Genomic DNA, 22029 nt, shown 5'->3' with positions numbered 1-22029 from the left:
CAGTAGAAATTTTTCTGAAATGTTAAACTATGCCTAATTCTTCATTAACATTAAGCACTGAAACAAATTAAATTTAAAGCATCTTCTCAGTGCGATATTTATTTGTCGCATATATTATAAGCTTCCATATTTAGCACAAAAAAATTGAGGCAAACATAGGGTTTTTGAAATATTCGATTTTTCGTATTGCGCGCCGCATGAAACGTGCGCTGCTTGAGCGAAACGGCAGGGAGCGACAGGGTTTGGTCAAAACGTTTCGGAGTTCGCTTCGTTCCCACTCTACCAAACCCTGCCGCTCCCTGCATATATATTTTTTGGAAAGCCGACCAGTAGAAAAATGTAACTTCAGAACTTATTTCTATATACAACTTATATCAGGTCAATTTTGGAATTCTGCAGTATAGTATGGAACCCTCGCCGTACATCAAAAACGCATCGAATTAATCCTAAAACAATTTCTTCTGTATGTGCTTCGTAAGCTCAAATGGGCTACATTTCCTCTTCCATCATACGAAGCGCGTTGTATGCTCATTCAACAAGCCATAGATTGTAAGAATCCGGTCACGATTAAGGGGCGGGTAGGATCTAACACTTTTGAAAAATCATTTATTATTTTCTTCGTATATTCCTATAGTAAAACATTTGAAGAATATTCTGTGGAATTTTCAAGTCTATCGGAACAAACCCCTGGAAGTTATGGGCCTTTACTTTTGCTTATCTCATACTGCGAAGAAGTAAGAGCTCGGCACACAGGCCCAAGATTTCTGCTTCGATTGACTTAAAAACTAGACAAAACATTCTTGAAATGTTTCATTATAACAAATTATAATAGAAAAAATATGATTTTTTTTTGAAAATGTTAGACTCTATGGGCTCCCTTGAGTAATAAATTGTTTCCATTGATTTTATAGACAAAAAACTTTAAACGCGTTTTCCTCGAAAGCAAGTTTTGAAAGTCCGTGTCCATCGTCATTAAAAAAACTACTGAATTAATTTTTTTCAAATTTTGCACACACTTTCTACATATAAAAAACCAGACCCCAACGTTTTCATTTTCGTTGTTTGTTACTTTGGCGAGGTTTTCCAGCTACAAAATGGCGGGTTTTTCTTGAAAAATCGTAGTTTTCACTTTGATCAACCACCAGAAATTCCAAAAAATAAAAATAAATAAAACAGAAACGTTGGTCTCTAGAAAAACTTCTCCTCTAACTATTCTGGTTTGATTTGTTCACTTCTGATTAGTCTGCGCTGAGATACAGTGGGCACCGCAAATCATGATTTTTAAGAAGTGTTCTCAAAAATACCTCTTCACCGACTCATTCCTCAATATTTTTCTAAGAAAAAATCACAAAATGTTGTTCGAATGATGCTTTGTATCATGCAAAGCATTTGAATTTATTTTGTTTAGCGATAGTCCTGAAAAAAATCGCAAAAATAACAATTTTTTCATCATTTAGACCCGAATTTTCATCATGGCTTGAAGTATATGTTACTATATTTTTTTCGGTACTCCCTGAACCGGGAACGAAGATCCGATATACCCAAAATCAGTGTATTCAGTCATAAACTAACCAAACCTGGCACTTTTTGCCTTTTCAAAAGATTTATTGGAGTGGCACTGCCCTCCCAATATTTTGGCAACAGGAATAAATATTTGAATATTTGCTAGAAATATCATATGATACAAAACTTTTTTCTGTTATCCCCGCGATTCTTCTCCGTAATCGTTCATATTCCTTAACTAAGTTATTAAAATATTTAAACTAATTTACTACAATGTGCAATACTTTATCATTTTTCGAATATTGGTTATTACAGGAATAGAAAGGAAAATGTTTGTGATCGTGTCACAACATTCGGAAGAGAAACTAAACTTGCTTACTTGGTCTCTTTTTTTTTTTTTGTTCCAACCTCTCTGTTCCTTTTATAAAAATGTTTTATGTTTTATATATTGCAAAATTTAATGATCTGTAGTACTATATTTTTGTGCCCTCCCAATATTTCATAGAACTTGCCGCCTCTGTTTTACACACTCAAATCGCAAATAAACGATCATTACTAATAGTGATTAATACGAGCGAATTATAATCACGCTCGAAATTAATTTTTAAATATATTTGAGATATTTCCACTAACAATCGTTTTTGAAAATTCCACGAATTTTTACTCAGTGTGAAAGCGAGATACAGCATAGCAGCTGATTTTTACAAACTCATAAGTCAGCCCTCATTCTCGGGTGCCCTATATTCATTGCCTATCAACAAAACACGTTTTTACCTTTTTTTTCAACTAAATATAGTTATACAGTGCGGCTCCAAACGAGCAGGATGTTAGCCATCCTTGAAGCAATGCTCCGCAAAATGAAAAAAAAATTGTTTTCATCGCAACATAAACACGGTACTACATGATGAATGACGCATTAGCATTAGCAAAATCCTTCCCACCCGTGGCTGTCCCTACGCTGACTGTACCCTGCCCAGCAACCGTTTAGAAGGGTCCCAAATGCAGATTCCATTCTACGAGAGCCTACTGCTGCTGCTGCTGCTGCTGTTATCTCTTCCCCTGGCCGTTCTGCTAGAATGCGTTCACTCGTTTCGGACCTGCAGGCACGTGAGTAACGGAGGATGGAGAAAAGAAAGAGCATGAAAGCTCTTGTTTTGATCATACCTCATCGTCATCCAGCTGTTCGTGGTGTTGTGTTTCCCTTCTCTATTCCAGGCCCAGCACTTTTCTATACGGGCTCGAATTTCTCCGTAATCAGTCAGTAGTAGCTCAGGCTCCTCAGCTGAGCGGTGGTGGTCAAACGTTGCCGGTGTGCGAGTGTCTTCTAGTGGACCGCTTTTGCCTAAGATTTCGCTTTTCGTGGCTTCACCTCGAAGTGCACTAGGCCGTGAGTGTGATGCGTTTAGTCCTATCGACCGAAAACCTTGTTTGATTCTAGAGAACTACAGTAAAGTGCCAAAGTTCGTACCCCGCGAAATACCAAGAATCGATAGACATTTCATGCATATTCATTCGCGATACGATACACAAATCTCGATATTCGGAGGTGCCGGTTCAGATCGAACGACATTCCGTGGACGCCTCAAAACCGAGGCAGTGTGCATGAGACCACGAGAGCGGCACAAATCACAAACCGCATCGAGTTTGCAGCGGACGAGGTAAGCTCAACAACTCTTATTTTGCAATTACGTTGGCTTGCCTTCTCGCCTTACCAGCCTGGATGCCTGTCGGGTTTCCTGCCGGAGGACCGGCGAGTAGTATGCGTGACAGCGTATGCATTTGTGGAAACGGATGTCCCGTTTTCACTCTGTCATGCTTCGTCCTACCGTCCTATGTTGGGATGATTTTTTTACTTTTGCCACAGGACCATGTTGCCAATTTTAGACAGCATTCGATGGGACAGTGGCATATTTTTGTTCAGTATTTCGACTTGCTGTTTTTCGATTGGAAGATAAACAAGTTGCTATCCAGAAACCCGATCATCAGGGAATAGAATATTTGGAAAACAATTACATAAATGATAACAACAAGCGGTCAATGAATATTCAATGTATGTTCTGGTTTATTTCAGATAGCGCACAATAGAAAATAGTCTTTTTGTTAGAAATATTTATTTTTCATCCTGATTCCATTTAGGAATAACTCATTCGTAGCAAAACATAGCTAGAGCTATTGTACCAATTATTTTACCGATTACTCGACTATCAATTAACGAATTATCATAAAATCGGGAGCAATACCGAACATTGTTTAAAACTGCTGTTATAGCGAAGCGAAAGCTTGAAGTAACTATTTTAATTCTACCTTAAAGGTCAATCTATCGAAAGAGACAGCAGATCTCACTCTTACTCATAGTTTTCGTATATGAGACGACTACTGGAGATAAGATGATTACTGTATCCGTTACCCTATTTGGTTTCTATTCTGCTGAACCAGTCACTTAAACAAATGTCACTTCGTCGAAGGCCGTTTCGCCGAATAAATACTTTCGCCTGAGGTTTCGACGAAATGAGTCAGTTCACCGTTGATTAATTAGACGAATTGATTGTTTTGACGAGAAAAAAATAATCAAACGGTCCAAATGAAAGTTCTAGGGTATGCCTGTTGTTGTTGTCCGAAGATCGCGTTTCAATCTGACACATAAATCCAAATTTATTGGATACTATTTGCATCCAGAATTGGGACTTTTTGGTAGAAATCATTCCGATCATCATTCTAGAAATCATTACCGATCTTTGGTAGAAAATCCATTTCCTTATCCGTTTTTTGAAAAATATGTTGCTTTCTCTGCCGATTTTTGGTTTGTGTAATTGCCGACGTTTGACAATATTTGAAATTTGGTTTATATTCTATTTAACGAACTTCTCACATTGGCTATTTTGTCTATCATAGAGATAAGTAATTACATTGATATATAACGTTTTTGGTAATTTATTTTTTGTTGTAGGACAACGTTTCGAAGTTTATTCCTTCATCTTCAGAAACTTAGTATGAAACCCTGAAGGTGAAAGAATAAACCTTCGAAAAGTTGGCCAGTAACGCAAAATAAATATTTTTTACCGAAAAGCGAACAAAAAGGGTTGGGGGGATATGTAAGCAGAGTCATTTACTCGTATTCCACGGGAATAAATGATGCTCTTCCAACCATAATATCCACAGCATGGAAAAAGTATATCGCTATACATGCTTGAAACTGCCTTATGGTTTGTTTGAGAGGGGCGCGTCAGACTCATATAAACCTTCAGAAGGAAACAAGCTTCTTTCAACAGACTTAGAGTGGCAACCCACAATCCCTTGTCCAGTCATCAATTCGTCCGATGCCCTGATGCTCTCTCCCATTACGACCCCCTGATAAATGTTCTACTTTAATATAACAAAATACAATGTAATGCAGTATGATATAATATAAAACAACATAATACAATATAGTATAATATATAATATAATACAATATAATATAATATAATATAATATAATATAATATAATATAATATAATATAATGTAATATAATATAATATAATATAATATAATATAATATAATATAATATAATATAATATAATATAATATTTTATAATACAATGCAACTTTGATATAATTGCTTGGAAAAATATAACATAACTGATTCATACAGTCTAGAATCTAATACAATATAGTATATTACAAAACAATGAACAAACTAATTTGCTACGATGCAATATATAACAGTCAATTTTAATAATAATAATATTATCCACATCAAGAAAAATAATATTATTAATGACAACAAAGCAGTAATAGTAATAACGATTATAATAATAATAATAATAATAATAATAATAATAATAATAATAATAATAATAATAATAATAATAATAATAATAATAATAATAATAATAATAATAATAATAATAATAATAATAATAATAATAATAATAATAATAATAATAATAATAATAATAATAACAATAATAATAATAATAATAATAATAATAATAATAATAATAATAATGATAATAATAATAATAACAATATAATATAATAAGATACAACATAACTAAATATAATACAGTATAACATAGTATAATACAGAACATTTATAAGCCATTTCGCACCCTCTCATACTGCTACTAACGCAAAAGGCCCTCAGCACCCAATCGACGCCGTTCTATTGACCAAATGTCATTATAGACACATGAGGAGGCTTAGGAAATGGTTGACGAGATGCCCAACAACACAGCAATCTCTCTAATCGGTACAGAATCCTTTTTTTTTTAGTCTATGGCTACAGTCTTCGGTCATTCATCAAAAACCCAAGAACAAGGAAAGCCAAATTAATGTTTGAACATCTACTGACAATGACTACCAATTGGATTAGTTCTGAGGCAAGTTTAGAAACTATTTTACTTTTTTTTTCGGTACTTCCGGAATAAGAAACCGAGAGCCAGCATAGCCGGAATAGGGTTATTTAGTTGTTTATTGACAATGGCTCCGATTGGAATAGTTTCGAGGCAAGTTAAGAATTTTTTTTACGTGCTTGTTTCGCCGCTTCAAGTGACGGTATCCAATTTTTAAAACACTTCACCCTAAAATTCGAATTCGAGCCTTACCATAGAAAAGCTCTACCAATGGGCTTAATTAGTTTTAATTTGACTCACCGAACGACCAAAAAGGTTAAAACCGATAAAATAAATGATATAATAAAAAACCAAAAATAAGAGAAAAAATTAGATATTTTTCCTTGCAGGATCGAAAAAAAATTTTTCCAAGTTGTTTTTATTTTATTTTAGTTCCGAACAGTGTCTCAAGTACCACGAATAAAATAATGCATGGTTTTTTGGTTTCAGATGTACAGAAAACCCGGAATCATGGCAGCAGAGGAGCATTTTTATAAGTATTTGTATTTGTGCTTCCGAAAATTTCCAAAGACTGTTTGAATGTATTCAAAAAATATAGCAAATATAACAATTACACCCAAACCTCATTTTACGTAATAATCGGGGGCTCGTAAATCAAATCATGACATAAAACAAGTTTACGTTATTTGGGAAATTCAACGCAAAAAAGTTTTCCTTCCTTTTGTTGGATATATTGTATTCGATTCAATACTCAAGATGGCGACTTCCATCACAGTATGAGTATTTTTCTAACAGATTTAATGAGAAGATGTCGGTAAACGATCTAATTTGGCGAACTCCGGTTCATACATATTACTCAAAAACCAATCAAAAACCGTAACAAACCGTTGATGTCACAAAACGATGTTTAAGTTGTTTCAATATCTAATGATTCAGTACGGTAATTATCGGCTGCGAAGTCTGTTGAAACGAATATTGTTTTCTCAGATATATTTTTGTAGTCTAAGTAATTATTTAAAAACTCTACCAATTGAAATACTCTGAATGTATCTGCTGGGTGGTTTTTCATTTCGTCAGGCTGTTTTCTCAAATAAGTACTTCAAGGAAGTCATTAGGGATCGTTTGTATTTTTACCCTACCTACCTGATCTGAGCTTCTCAGTGAAGTGCCTGAAACTATTGTTGGCTGAGGACTTCAAACTATATCATCAGATAAGAGAACGAAAAGGTGCTAGCTTAGGTGGATACAGTCATGAAATGGTGTCAATCCAACACTAAATGCCTCTAAATGATCTGTATCAATGATTAGATATGACAAGAATGCTTCGAAAATGTACTTAAAAGTTTGTATTATTGAAGGATTTATTCTTGGTCGAAAACTTGATTACAAGAATCACTTCGACTCCGTAATTTCGAAAGCTTCCAAACTCTTAGAGCAAATTCAGCAGCTGGAAGTTCCATATGGTAGATCTATAATAGAACTAAAACTGGAACAAACGAATCTCCAGCAAGCCGTATTAGTTTGATTTATTCGAACAGTTTTTCTGTGAATTTTTTTGTATTTTTGAAACACGAGTAAAACACTGTTGGTGCTGCCAGTTTTTCTTGTTATAATTTCTAGATTTAAATTTTAGAACTGACATAAATTATGCATCTAGAACTGGGACACTCCTGAACATGCCCTTAGGCTTCATATTTCAAATTATTAGGACTGCTTGAAGACTTTACACGGACCGATCAACACGCGGCGATCTTTTGGTCTACTCATTATCAAACTGATATCGATCGTGTCGAATCTGTTCAATGCTTATTGAGTGAATGTGTGTAAGAGTGTATGTCACGTTTTTTGCACTAACTTTGAAATGAAAGGTCTTGTTGTCCCATACAAAGTTCTTTAATATTATTTATATCCGACTCCCGGTTCCGGAATTATAGAGAAAAATGTGTAAAAAATAAAAATATGTGTACTAACTTTTCTCAGAGATGACGAGACCGATTTGTACATTGTTAAATTCGAATGAATGTTCTTATAATCCTTTTTAAAAATTCTGAATTTCATCTGGATCCGACTTCAAATTCCGGAATTACAGAGTGTTTAGTGTAAAAATTCCCATTTCAAGTTATTTACTCACTTTGCTCAGAGATGGTGTGACCGATTTGTACAAACTTAGAGTCAATTGAATGTTCTTATGGTCCTATATAAAACTTCTGAACTTCATCTGTATCCTAAAACACGTAAAAAATTTGCTAGACTGGATTCAAAACTACTCCATTTGATAGTCATTATCTGTACAAGGCCAAACAAAATGATTTCTGATATCCTAGTTCAAGGTTTCCGATTCTGGAGTTAGCGAAAATAGTGAAAATAGATATTTTCCCAAATGGATCTCACTCACTTTTCTCAACGATGGTTTGTCTGATTTCCACAAACTCTGGTTTTGACATCCGGTTCCAAAATTTTAGGGTGAAGTGTGTTAAAAATTTTATACCATCACTTAAAAGGGCGTAACAAAAAACGTGAAAATTTTTCTAAACCGGTCTAATAACCACTCTGATCGGTAGTCATAATCTGTCGACGACTAAACAAACCGATTCCGGTTATTATTTCAAGAATCGAATAAAATTATTTTTAAGAATACCACAGTATTATATATGATAGTATGGATGATATGAGAAAGGCATGAATGGGTCGATTAATCAACAGTTGCTTTCAAAGGACTTTAATTTTCAACTCTCTTGAAATTCGACAAAACGATTATTCCGTGATTCATTATCGATTCAGTATTATTTATTTTTATACTGATGTAGTAATTAACCAAGTTTAGATAGTAAGGGGCTGGGGTCCACTAAGAGATTGATAGTACCAATTAATCATTTTTCACGGTGAATTATAAATTGAAAACAATAGACAATCAAGTCGAGCGTGAAATCTGTTGACCTTTGTTTGGTAATTTAAAATGATTTGATATAATTTATAGCATATATCACTACAATAAATCAAATATTTTGTCTAAATCATACTCACTCGTTTATTTTGTAGCAGGCAATTTTATTTAGATCTTAAAACCGAAACATACGCCATTTCTTTAACGCGAATGGTTACTGAAAATTATACTAACAAACATGGAGGGCTTTTATTGTATCAAAAAGCGCTCTCAAGCAACTCTTCACACGATTCAATCAGTGCCATCAAAAAGAGACGGATATCATCGCAGCAACAAAAATCCGGCATGGTTCATTTAACATAGAATAGATACCAGTGCGAGAGCGAATTTCTCTCGATGACCAGTCTGAGCATCACGAGTTAGCACGTTGTTGTGAGGATTCTCTCTGAAGCAACAAATGGCCGCTTGAACCCGTTTTGCAATCCGATTCTATACGGATAGTGGATAATTGCTATAGAATCGTTTTACTATTGCCGCTTATTCTAACTATGTGCATATAACCTTTGTATAAGTTGTGTCTATGAAAAGGTATGTCAATGTACTACACAAGGGTTTTGAAATATTGCAACCTAGTATGAGAATCATCAAATCGAATCATCGATTCGATTTTCTGCGATAATTGTCAACTTGCGATTCTCTCTAAGTAAATTCCACACAGCACCGATTATTATCAGACTGTATTGTTTTAGGGGCCGTGAAGTATTCAGAGTATGAAGTGGAGCGAAGAAATGTAGAAAAATTCTCTCACGGTTCATGCATTGAGAGACATGAGTTCTTGTAGCATCTTCTACTGGATTAAAAATGTTGCAAACAATATAGAAAAATATCGAGCAGCTTCTGTCAAATTATCGGCAATCACCAGCACTGCTAACAAATATTTGTCCCGGGTTGGCGGTTCCATGCATAGGACGCTGGTCTTTCAAGCCAGCTGTCGTAGGTTCGAGTCCCGACCTGGAAGGATTCTTAGTGTCTGTCAGTAGGATCCATAGTACTAGCCATGCAATGATTCTGTACGCTAAGAATCGGCTGCAAAGTCTGTTGAAAACAGAAAGGCCAAATTCCACGAAAGGAATGTAATGCCAAGACTTTGCTAACAAATATCCTTCATCCGTCAAACTGGTGGAGTGCGCAGTAGTATATACGGCGTCTAGTAACAACAAGTGTTGGACCAACATCCCTTCTCATTCTTTAGTGATCAAGGAGCTCTGGGGTTACTAGAAGATGAACATTAAAGGATCTGTGTACAATTTCATCTAATCCCGATTAGTAACGGAGCAGCAACCAGGGGTGGTCGCTCAAGCTCATGGTGATATAGTAATCAACCAAGTTTAGATTGTAATTATGTTATAATACTTTAACGTACCATTTGGATATCGTAAATCTGTTTGTATAGAAGAGCAAGATGAAACCTATTCCTTCTATTCGAAAAAGAGATTGTTAGAATTCTGCTCTGCTCTTGTCTTTCATTCTAATCAATTTCTTTGCATTGGACAAGGTTTGAGGCTTGGCTTTAGAATAATTTGACGCAAAATTCTGATCGACAATCATTTGTTAGGCTCCTTTCCGATGAATTTTGATACAAATTGATTTCCAACTCAATATGACGGGTTGAGAATCAGATTGGCGACGAAAAAATGCGATGGTCTTATCAATTTTTTCTATGCTCGTCTAAAAAATTGAGTAGCACATTTGTCAATATCTTGTTAAAATGAACAATTCGAGACTTCTATACTATTAACAGTACTTGAATCACTTCGAAATTGTATAAAAATTGTAGTTGTCCTAAATGTCCTTTCGACGTTAACAATTTAAACGACCAGTTCGAATACAATATTATAGATAAGATAAAATTGCATTTATATTAATAAAACATTAGACAGAAGAGATTCCTCCAATATCCATACCAATCCTTATTGGCATTACCCTGCAGTACTACTTTTCACCACGCACAAACTTCTCAAGATGTGCCCTATGTCGACCGTCTAGCAAGCTTCCGCGAGTTTTCCGCTCTCGGTATCTCCAAGGAGCTATTATTCGGCAACTAATTCCCGAATGTACAAAACAAAAAAAAAACAAACTCTGCACAGCCAACACGGGGCAAAGTTTCCATCCGTAGCTATCAGATCAGGTGTGTAATTTGCGAGCCAGTGTGGTTACGAGTCCTCTAACCTGTGCCAAAAAAGGAAACTCATTCATGCACCGATGGCTGCACAGAACGGGCCCCGAGTCAGGCAGATCTGACAACGCTGCAGCAGCAAGGAGCATAGCAACATGTACATGTACGTATTCGACAGCACACCCAAAAACATGACTACAGCAGGCATGTTGTGACAAACGCAACGTTGCCGATGTGGAGTTCGATTCCGATTCTACCCGAGGACCGAACGCGCATTCAACATTCGACGACAACAATGACGAAAAACTCGTCGCTCATGGCTCCTATGCTCATTTATGCGGCGTGAGTCCACCGAGGATAGAGGATATAAGCGATTAAAGGGAATGGGCAAAATGTTCCACCGGCAAAGGCACAGGCATAGTCTGAGAGGGTAGTGAACCAGAGGGTAAAAGGATCGAAGATCGATCCGCACAGGCAGGCAGGCAAGGATACCACTACTACCAAACAGGAAACTAGAATGAAATGCGTGCAGACGACGGCACCAAAGCATAACTTTTTTTTTTTATTATTTTGCGGAAGACATCGAGAGGAAGAGAGCATATTCTCTCATCTTGCTTGCGCTGTGAAAAAGTGAGAGGTGAGTAATCACCATTCCACGAACGTGCGACTCGAAATGCATACAATCGAAACGAAGTTTTTCCTTTGCCTGCTTCTACACCGATCTGGTGCCGATCACGCGGAGAAGGGCATGGTCATGAGCTTTTTTGTCGTCATTACTCATTGATTTCTGTTGAGCTTTTACTACTACTACTACTACTACTACTACTACTACTACTACCACGGTCGCAACGATGTGGGCTTCGTTGTGTGCAGTCGTCGTTCAATGACGCATCCATTACAAAACGTTGTTACTGTTTCATGATGATCCACACAGTGAAGTAGTATTGCAATTTTTACTTCCTGTTGGTTTGTTCACAGATAAAATAAAACTCAAAACAAAAAATGTACTGAATTATTGTAACTTCAAAAATTGTTTAGCTGTCAGACAACCGGTAACTGTTTTTTTTATGGGAAAAACACAATAATTTTTATTTGAAACAGCCGTGGCAAAAAATGCGATTGCAATTTATTGATCAGGGTGCTTCATGTGTAATATAAAGCCCGAAAAAGAGATAGTTATAAACGAATATATTATAAATTATACGTATTATTGAATGTTGAAAATGGTTAACTTTATTAAATACGTGTTTTTTTCTCTTTTTCAGGTATGTTGACGACTTAGGCTGTCAAAATTATGAATGGTAATTTATTTGAGCTTTGACTAATGTAATCGTAAGAAAATAATGTCGCCTCTAACTTGGATCATCATTCAATTTTTCAATAAGAGAACAAGACTGAAATTTATAAAAGAATGGTGCATGAAAATTTCAACTGATTGTGATGATCGGCTGCTTTTCAGTCACTAGTGGATTAAAACGAATATTTTTGTTCTAACACCCAACGTTTCAACGCTATTGATTGACGTCTTCTTCAGGGGTTTCAAAGTATCTTTTTGAGGAAGAACAGAAGATTCCTTTGATTCCTGGAATAGCACTGCAATCATGTCATCCTGATTTGTGGGATTTTTGGCTAGTGCTACGACCCAATTGTCATTATACACATTCTTCCAGGTCGGAGCTCGAACATACTAGAGTTGGTTTTTAACCCCAGCGACCTATGCATTGAACCACCTGTTCGGATATCTCTGAAACAAAGAGATGAAAAAATGCGCCCGTGAAAGTATTTAAATTAAGTTTTGTTGGAGAATTCTTATAGAAATATTTCCCTTGTTAAATATTTACCACAAGAAATTATCACAACTATACAGTCTCAGCTGTCTATATCTATTTTTTTGCTTTCAATTTATTCTCATTGTCCTCTATGTCTCATCCGCATTCTTATCTCATTGAAAAGTACAATACTTTATTACTAAAAGATTTTTTTCTTTATCACTTTAATTATAGATACGAATTATTTTATAGCTTAATTAAATCTTTAATAGTTATTAGTCTCGCAACAATTATAATATTTGCATGTCATATGTCGTCCCGGGTTGGCGGTTCAATGCATAGTGCACTGATCTTACAAACCAGTTGTCGTATCTTAGAGCCCCGACCTGGAAGGATTCGTAGTGTCAGTAGAATCGTAGCACTAGCCATGCAATGGTTCTGTACACATTGAATCGGCTGCGAAGTCTGTTGAAACAGATGGTCAAATTTCACTACAGGAATGTAATACCAAGGTTTTGTTTTATGTCATATGTTTGAGCTCCGATATACAAAGATTCTTTGGTGGTTTTCGCTCGAAACCAAAACTTACAGAAAGTCAAGTTCCGTGAAGCGAATATAATATGATAAATCATCGAATATTCGGTGTCGATTTTTCCTGAAATCATTGTTTCTTCATCAAAGTAAAAAGTCGTTTTTGCAAATATTTTTTTATACAAACATAACACGAAAAATCTGCCGCTTTTCACCTGTTGGTTGAAATTGCCTGCTAAATCATAGAATGTATGGGGATCTGTGAACACTTGTTATGTTTAAATCCAGTGCGAACCTGTCCTTTTCTAGTAGTTACGTAAAACTCTTGATCCGGGATCGCCTTGAAATCCTTTATTACTCGTATATAACTTACGTTACGTTCTAGATTTGTCCAGGGTGTTTTGTGTATCATTTCGATTAAGTGTCACTATACATTATACGATGACAGTCAAGTTCGTTGTTTTGTGCTGTTTTGTGTGATATTCCCAGCTCCATTACGTCATTTCCGATAGAACGATTAGGATAGCGCTTGCAAACGATGGTTTTTCTTCAACCGGTCATTGCGGAATTGTGGTTTCAATTTGTTGCTGATCTTAGTTACCTCACTCTCGTTTTGTTACAGTCGATGTTGCCAAATTTTCGTGTTAAAAACTAGGAAAATTGTGGTACTTTTCTCCCCTTGTTTCGACGCTGCTTCTCTAGTTTTACAAAATAGTGGAAACATCCCGTACACACAAACCAACAAAATGGCAGATGTTCATGTTTTTTAAGTGCACGATAGATAATAATAATAATAATAATAATAATAATAATAATAATAATAATATTAATAATAATAATAACAATAATCAGTTCGCTTTCATATCTCATCCAAGTCAGTCGATAAAACAAAACCGCTTACGTTCGGGACGAAAGAAACCAAGTACAGTATTGTGTAGTGAACAATAGAACGAGCTCGAAAATGAGTGAACCAAATGAACAAAAGCTACCGCCGTTATGAAAGAATACAATTATTGTTGACTTCAGGCAGTGAAAAATTCGACCTTTGATATGAGAACCTGAAGGTTTGCTTAAGGAGCAAATGTATCTTGACATTAAACGTGTGCATTTACTTCAATGCAATAAGACCAATAATGTTGTTTACATCCAGTTTTATAAAGAGTATGCAATTCCATTCGCAAAAGACAATAATAATGTGCATTATGTGGAGCACGAGAACATTAAGTACAACATTCCAGTATATATGGAAGATAGTGCTATAGAAGTGCGTGTGCATGATCTTCCCTCAAGCGTCATCGATCCTTACATTCGTAAAACTATGTCCTAATACGGAGAGATTCTCTCTATCGAAAAAGAAAAGTGGAAGAACTTTTTCCCTGGTATTCTAAATGGCGTAGGTTCAGTCAGGATTCAATAATCCCGTGCAAATCACTTGTTACCTATGACAATCAGATGGCCACATGTCAATATTGCCAAAAAACTGTTCATTACGGTAAGCCATGTGATAAACTGGACACGGAAACAACCAGACCAAAGGACAACGGTGCTTCCTTCACACCAACCATAAGCAACCCCAGTACTCCTGTGACAGTCACCAACAACAGTGAAGTATCCCCTTCAACGAAACCATCCAACGTATCCCCTATAAAACAAAGTATACCAGCTGCAGTTAACAGCTTACCATCCAACCAACCAGAAACTACGAACAATGTACAACAAGGCGCATCTACAGCAACTAGCAACGAAATCAACAACAATACCACAGCAATGGATGACGAGACGAACCACGAACAAACAGCCCCTCAATCCTCGCAGGAGGTTAATGGAAGCTCCTCTCCCTCTAGAAAAAGGGTGACAACGAGATCCAATACGAAAAAATTTTTAGTTAAAAAACTCAGCTCAATCGGCCACGTAAAGCTTGTACGCAAATAGGCCTGAAAAAAATTACTTTTATTAAAATAATAATAATAATAATAATAATAATAATAATAATAATAATAATAATAATAATAATAATAATAATAATAATAATAAAAATATTAATAATAATAATAATAATAATAATATTAATAATAATAATAATAATAATAATAATAATAACAACAATGACAAATAATAAAAAACATAGTGTAATAAGGTTTGAGACATTACCGCGCGATAAACGTACAACTGCATTCGAGCTTAATATAAATGCTATGTCTCAATACTACTCACGTTTCTACAGCTTATATTTCACCATTTATTGTACTTCTGCAGTCCTGGAAGAATTTATTAGATACTATTCATTATTTCTCTGATGTTTAATGCTGCTGAGTTAGTTTTTCTCATATGCAAAGGAATTCATAAGCTGAGCGTCGGTGTAAATACTGTCCCATAACAGAACTGCTTACAGTGCGGATTGATTCAATACTGAAGCTATTTTCGTGAAGACCCTTTTTGTGTAACCTACTTTTATCTTTCTTATATAGAAAGGCTATACAATCACTGTGAAAACCAACTTTTGAACCGTCATATACCATTCGACTCAGCTCGACGAACTGAGTAAATGTCGGTGAGTGAATGTGTGAAAAATATTGTCTCTCACTTTTCTCGGAGATGGCTGAACCGATTTTTATAAACTTTAATTCAAATGAAAGGTCTTATAGTCACATACAAAGTTCCTGAATATCATTTGGATACAACCTCCGGTTCCGGAGTTACAGGGTGGTATAAACCAAAAATGTGAAAATAATGTCACTTTTTCTCGGAGATGGCTGAAGGGCCCGTTTTTCACCATCTTAGATTCAACTGAAAGGTATTAAGATGTCACCAGAATTCAACTTTCATTCGGTTTAAACCACTGGTTTCAGAGATAGTGATAGTGATTGAATAGATTTCCACTAACTTAAATTCAAATTCAGTATATCAATGTGGTAGTATTATGCAACAGAAATCTTGAAACAAATTTTCTATGAGTTTTTAAATTGTAGTATTTCGGGGAATTTCCACTGTGATATATACGAGAAAATAAATAATATGAAAAAGGCATAATTACACCACTAGGTGGATTGAAACAGTTTTTGTTTTAGAAAATTCGATGTTAATGCTGAATAAAAGCTCGAAATGATCATTGGAGTCCATTTCTGGCCCTTCTAAGTACCGAATTGTTGAATTTTCTTTGATACGGAACACTGTTTTTTGCATTTTTTCTGGAATGCAAACGACCAGCAGTTGAATGTCAAAGCTGAATGCACAAAATTGATCCGCAGAATATTCTTCTCGATACCGCAATTTTATGAAACGATACTTTTTAAAATACTATAACAAGATTGAGAGAAATGCTGGAATCGCAGCACGAACGGAAATCCGTTACTGCGCTCATGAAACCAATCATTTTAACTTCTCATGATAATTTTATATGATTTCAGTATTGAAAAAATTCATGAGCAATAAGTTGTGTCCCATAAAAATTAACCAGGGTCAGAAAATGCGTATGTAATTCCTTCAAAACTCAGAACTTGAATTTTTACCCGGACATCATTCTGAACCTTCTGGCTTAAGTGATGCGATGGATTGCTGAAATTAATGGGTAGACAACAAGCAGATATTGGAATACATCAGAAACTATTAAAAATCATAAATAATTGTTTTGCTGTTCAAATTTGTATTTAGAACATTAGTTCAACTCTATCCAGTTACTCTATCCAAAAATGAAGGAATCGCGTAAAAAATGTGTTCATCACATTTCATGATGTGGATTTTGCGATATTTATTATCGTTTCATAGAAAATTTGCTTTGAAACGGCAAAATATTAATGTATATTAAAAAAATTGTCTTGAAAATATTCTTGTCGCCCTGATAGTTGAATTGCTAGTTTTCCACGTTTTCCGTCGTCGGTCACTTAACGCAAGCAGTTCTCATACAAATCACAAGCGTGAGAACGTACGCACTTCTCCGGAAAGAACGACGCGATGATTTTCCCTCTCTGAGATTTTCCACCTCCGGTTCGATTTTGCCGTCTGATCAAGATGGTTGGGAAAGGTAAACAGATAAAAATGACCGGAATGTCGTTAATATTGTTCTTGAATGTATTCTTTCAACTGCCGCTGCTACCTTTCGAACCATTAACTTGATCGCATGAATGTGTGCGTTTGCTGGTTTGTATAGGTAATCAGCTACTACAGATTGCTTGCCGTTTGCTTTTGGGCTAGGAGCACACTCGGAACGGCTGGCCAAGTTTAGTCGCGTCGCAGCCATCGAAGGGTTTGTTCGTGTTTTTACTTGCGTCTGTTCGCCTGCCTGCCTGCCTGTGCTCAGATAGCAAGAGAGAGAGTGAGAGGAGCCTGTTATTCGTTCGTATAGTAGTTGTTGGTTGGTTGATTGTGGTTAGCTTTTCCTGCTTCCCCGTCAACACAGTGTGGATCCGTTCGTCAGTGCCGTGGAGGAGCAGCAGTAGCAAACAATAGCTCGTGTCGTGCGCGAATACACAAACTAAGGCCGGAGTAGCCTTTTGTCGGTCGTCGGTCTTCTGTCCTGTTCGAAGTCCCTAAATGCCTGACTATCCGGCAGTTTGTAGTATGCAGAAGGGTGTGTAGTACCACAGTACACTGCACGTAGTGTGTAACAGAAAAGAGAAGTAAAACAGAGGAATCCTGTTGGAAGGATAAAAGTAGAAAAAAAAACGGACGACGCCAAGGGAGCGGAAGCAGGCAATCGTCGTAAATTTCTATGTGTTCAGTAGTTTTCGTTTCTAAAAGTGAAGGAAATCGACTGTTACCCTCAGGCACCGATTCAATCAATTCAATGCCACTAGAAGTATTGTAATGAGTAGTGTAAATTAGAAAAGTTTTGAAGAACGAAACTTTGTGACAAGATACAGCCCGTTTAGTACACGGAAGTGCGCAGGTATCCCGTGAGATCATGAAAAAAGCATGATAATTAGGGCAATGTGGTTCACGACTTGGTGAAGAATATTCGCGGTTTGTGCCGGAGAGCATGAAAAGGATTAACAGTCACAAAGGAAGGGTTCGATCGGTGTGGCGGTTATGAGCTTGTGAAGTCGTTTCCATAAAACGCATATATTTGTTGTTCAGTTTTAACCCTTCCTCGAGAGTTTTAAATCTCAGAAGCACACAAAAAAGCCAGTGAATAGTACAAATTTTCGATTAAGTATTTCTGTTCCTTTATAAGTAATTTATTTCGCTAGTATCGGAAAAAAAAAAGAACCAATACCGTAAAGTGTGATATCGTAGAGAGAAACAAAAGGCTCGGATAACGTGAGAAGCAATCAACTGTACCACCAACTTCCTGAACTAGTATTGGATACTCCACACAGCTAAAAGTCATCTAAATGGAATTAGCACGTAAAAGGTAAATCCTCCGAAGCAACCAATAGACATATTTTTTTTTTGGGTTCATTCGCAAATGGAATATCATGTACCTGATCCAATCCTTCTCAAAATGGCTTCGTCTCTGCGTGCGTACGGTGCATATCCTGCTGGCAATACAAACAAGCAAACCTCAGTCAGAACAATCGTACGAATACATCAGGAGCTGAGAACCGAAATCTTGGGTATATTTTTTCGTGTAACCTCTCGGTACCCTCGCAAAGTGGCAGGCTGGCATCAACGTTTCCCATCCACGCAGACACACAAAAAGCAATTGAAATCCTCGTGTTCCCCTCTGTTGGATTTTCTCTCAGCTCTAACACCGAGCCAGCAGATGATAACATGACAATTGCTTTTAGACCCACCTCCCCCGCCAACCCACACATCCTTCGGGTCGGTCGGATTCAGCACGAACAAGGGCAGGCTGTGTTGGTTGCAACAGCCGGGCGCGCAAACGGGATGCTGCGATAAATGATTTATCTTTCCGTTTCTTCTCCTTTATTCTCGCAGCAGAAGCCATTTTGGATACGACTCCAAAATTGCCACTGCCGACGTTTTGGGCAGGATGCTATTCCTTGCTCCTTGAAAATTTTGTTCTTACGTAAAACTTTTATTTTTACGCAAGACTAGCGCCCCTGGATTAAATTTTTTAGTTCGCTCTCGTGGACGCAGTGATAAATTTTGGAGGTCGTCTACATCGTCACCGCGACTGAGTTCGGACCTTGGATTTGAATGAACTGTTTTTACATTGTAGCGAACGTAGCTTATGACTTTTTGTTACGGACGGTGTTGCCCCTTCCGTACGTAAGTGATCGCACTTCGCACTCATTCTCCACTCACTTGCCGGTTCGTTCACCAGAAGTCGGTGGAGGCCGGACGGAACGAAATTAACAAACAAAAAAAACAGACACACACAAAAATCTCAAAGGCCAACATCATCGTCGTTGAGATGAAAATGATGGAGCACATGGTCGATGCATAAACCCCTAACGCATGGCACGGAGGATCTTCGATATTCAACAGAGCCTGTTCGGTGTGTTTTTTTTATTGTCTGCCTACAGACAGTTTGGTTCAAAGCTCCGTATTATGACGGGTTGAATGTGCCCCTCGAAGGACAGAGCGACTGTTTCGATAGGCGGTTTGGCGAATGATTAGCGCTGGTAGGTGGACATCTTGATTGGGTTTAGGTCGTTAATTGTCATATGAGTAATTCGAAGCTACGGGCGAAGTCCTGGGTAGGACAGGAGAAAAAAACAAATCGCGGTCATTCGTCGATCGAATTAATACAGAGCTTAGGAATCGAGCTCAAGTGTGTAGACGATGGGAAATTTGAATAATTCAATAAATGTGCTAACCAACTGATTGTTTTTTTGTAATCTGATTTTCAAGCATGGGTGTCGATCCAATGATGCTTCCGCAATCAAAGTTTGGATATGTGTCATACAAAACTGAAAAAAATCAAATAGAGATATAATCCGAAAACTCAAATGCACGACAAGGTTGCAACAAATAATAAATCTCTTCTACACCAACTGTTACTTCATAATCATCTTGGGAATGGTAAAAATCCTGTCCATTTCCGGTTGATGTGCCTCACTCGTCGAGCGCACAGTATGAGTAATCATTTCGGAAGGTGCCAGTTTACCACCTCGTGAATCTGAGAATTTCTTACGAGATCCATAAAATCTATGGTAAACCGATGTAAAAATGGAAAATATTATTTATCTGGAATTCCGAAAACTGTTGCATTAACTAAAACATGGGTTCGGATAATTTTTAATATACCTTCGTGAAAACTTTGTATTTGTAAGTTGAATGACACAGTTCATTAATAGAATTTGTACGTATGGAAAATGACCGACTAGCATCGGATACTAACTGTCTCGATGTTTGTTCATTTTTCGTTAGATTTATTCCGGGGAATGTGTTAATTTCAAATTTGTTGGCATCGATACAAAAAAAAAAACATTCTTTCGGCACCTTACCGTAATGGTTCGTTGCTCTTTCAGTATGCTAATTTATGAAATGTACATCAACAGACTACCTGATTGAAAGATATTCTCATGAATTTCAGTAGTAGATTAGTTGAACTTTTAGTTGGGCAAAATGTGGTACACTCGATTTTTTTAGAGCTGTTTTTTCCAGTTAGACAAACAAACCTGGAAATTTTTATTCATGGACAGAATAATAATTCAATCCACAATTTCAAACGACTTCAATGGCAAACAATTTTTATGCAAAAATTTATACTTGGATGTAAGTTCAATAACAACAGCATTCGATTTATAAAACAATATTTTCTGTCAGTGTCATTAGAAGCTACGAATCGACCTACTTAATCTATTAGAATGCTTAAAAAGAGCCAGAGATTGAGTGATTATTTTACTTAAATTCTAGTATATACTTTTCAGTGTATTTCTCGTACACTGTATTTTTTAGCCTCGCAATTCGATAAACAGTATTCAAAATTAGGCAGTTTTCAGACTCCTTATAATTGTCTAAACTCAGTACTACAAGCTTAAAAATAGTTGCTCAAAAATAATTAAGATCCCACTTATCTACAGAAAAAATGGAACAACTCTAACTCAGAGTAGCTCCGTAGTTACTCAAATTTGAGTTCTTCCACTGGAAACGATGTTTGGGTTAAATTTACTCATTCACTGAGTAATACTTTATTTGTATATAAGTACACTAATAATAGAGTAACTAGCACTCAAATTTTGAGTGAAATTTTATTAAGTAATTGACACTCAATACTTAAAATAACACTACTGTGTTTATTTATTGTTCCGTTTACAATCGATTTCTAACTTCGGGACATCATATCAAGTGGCGATCGCTTGGAGTAGTGTGTCAGTCGCATATTAACATGCATGTTAGTAATGCTCACCGTTTGTGTTAAGCGACTCACCCTTGAAATACGCGATCTCACTAACACAAAATAGAATCTGTTGCTACAAATGGCTGTTACAACTTTTAGACTGATCTTGCGAATAGTAACAAAAAACGAGCTTTTGCGTTAAACTCGAGCTTAGAATAGGGGTTACTGAATATCATTGATGGTAACTACTCAATTTTTGACGTTTCCATGTATCGTTTGAAAATGAGTAACTAGTACTCAAACTCTGAGTAACTTTTTCTAAGCGTGTAATTCATTGAAAAAAAAGGAAGTGTCAAACAGTTTGAGATGAAAACAAACTAGGCATTTTGGCATGGTTGTAAATGAATTTAAAGGTAAATAATAATCAGAAAGTGTGTAAAAAAACAAGAAAAGTACTCATTGAATGCCAATTTTTCATGATATTTTAGTTTAGTTAAATTTTCTCTGTAATTAACTCCTTCTCTTGTTTGACATATAACAGATAGAAAAAACGAAAAATAAACTAAAATTACGTAAACTGCATGCTATCTAAAATCGAGAGAATAAAGTCAACTAAACCTACTACTGAGTACGTATCGCTTA

General features: G+C 36.3%; 1 protein-coding gene across 4 annotated transcripts in view; it reads left to right on the top strand.

Moving 5' to 3' along the window:
* LOC131427746 (protein gustavus) overlaps positions 1–22029 on the top strand; it is a 337641-nt gene that overhangs the window by 263142 nt on the left and 52470 nt on the right. Inside the window, exon 1 of one of the 4 annotated variants that reach the window (XM_058591204.1) lies at positions 2797–3161. The exons of 2 other annotated variants lie outside the window; for them this stretch is intronic. In XM_058591204.1, the coding sequence (XP_058447187.1) occupies positions 3004–3161 (158 nt within the window). In that variant the 5' untranslated portion in view covers positions 2797–3003. Of the gene's footprint in view, positions 1–2796; positions 3162–17411; positions 18550–22029 lie in introns of those variants that run through there. One more of the 4 variants, XM_058591206.1, reaches the window with a different exon arrangement.

The sequence above is a fragment of the Malaya genurostris genome, chromosome 2 (assembly GCF_030247185.1).
Source record: "Malaya genurostris strain Urasoe2022 chromosome 2, Malgen_1.1, whole genome shotgun sequence".
In the NCBI taxonomy this organism is placed as follows: Eukaryota; Metazoa; Arthropoda; class Insecta; order Diptera; family Culicidae; genus Malaya; species Malaya genurostris.
The sequence above is the reverse complement of the archived record's forward strand: the minus strand, read 5'-3'. Positions and strand labels throughout refer to the sequence as shown.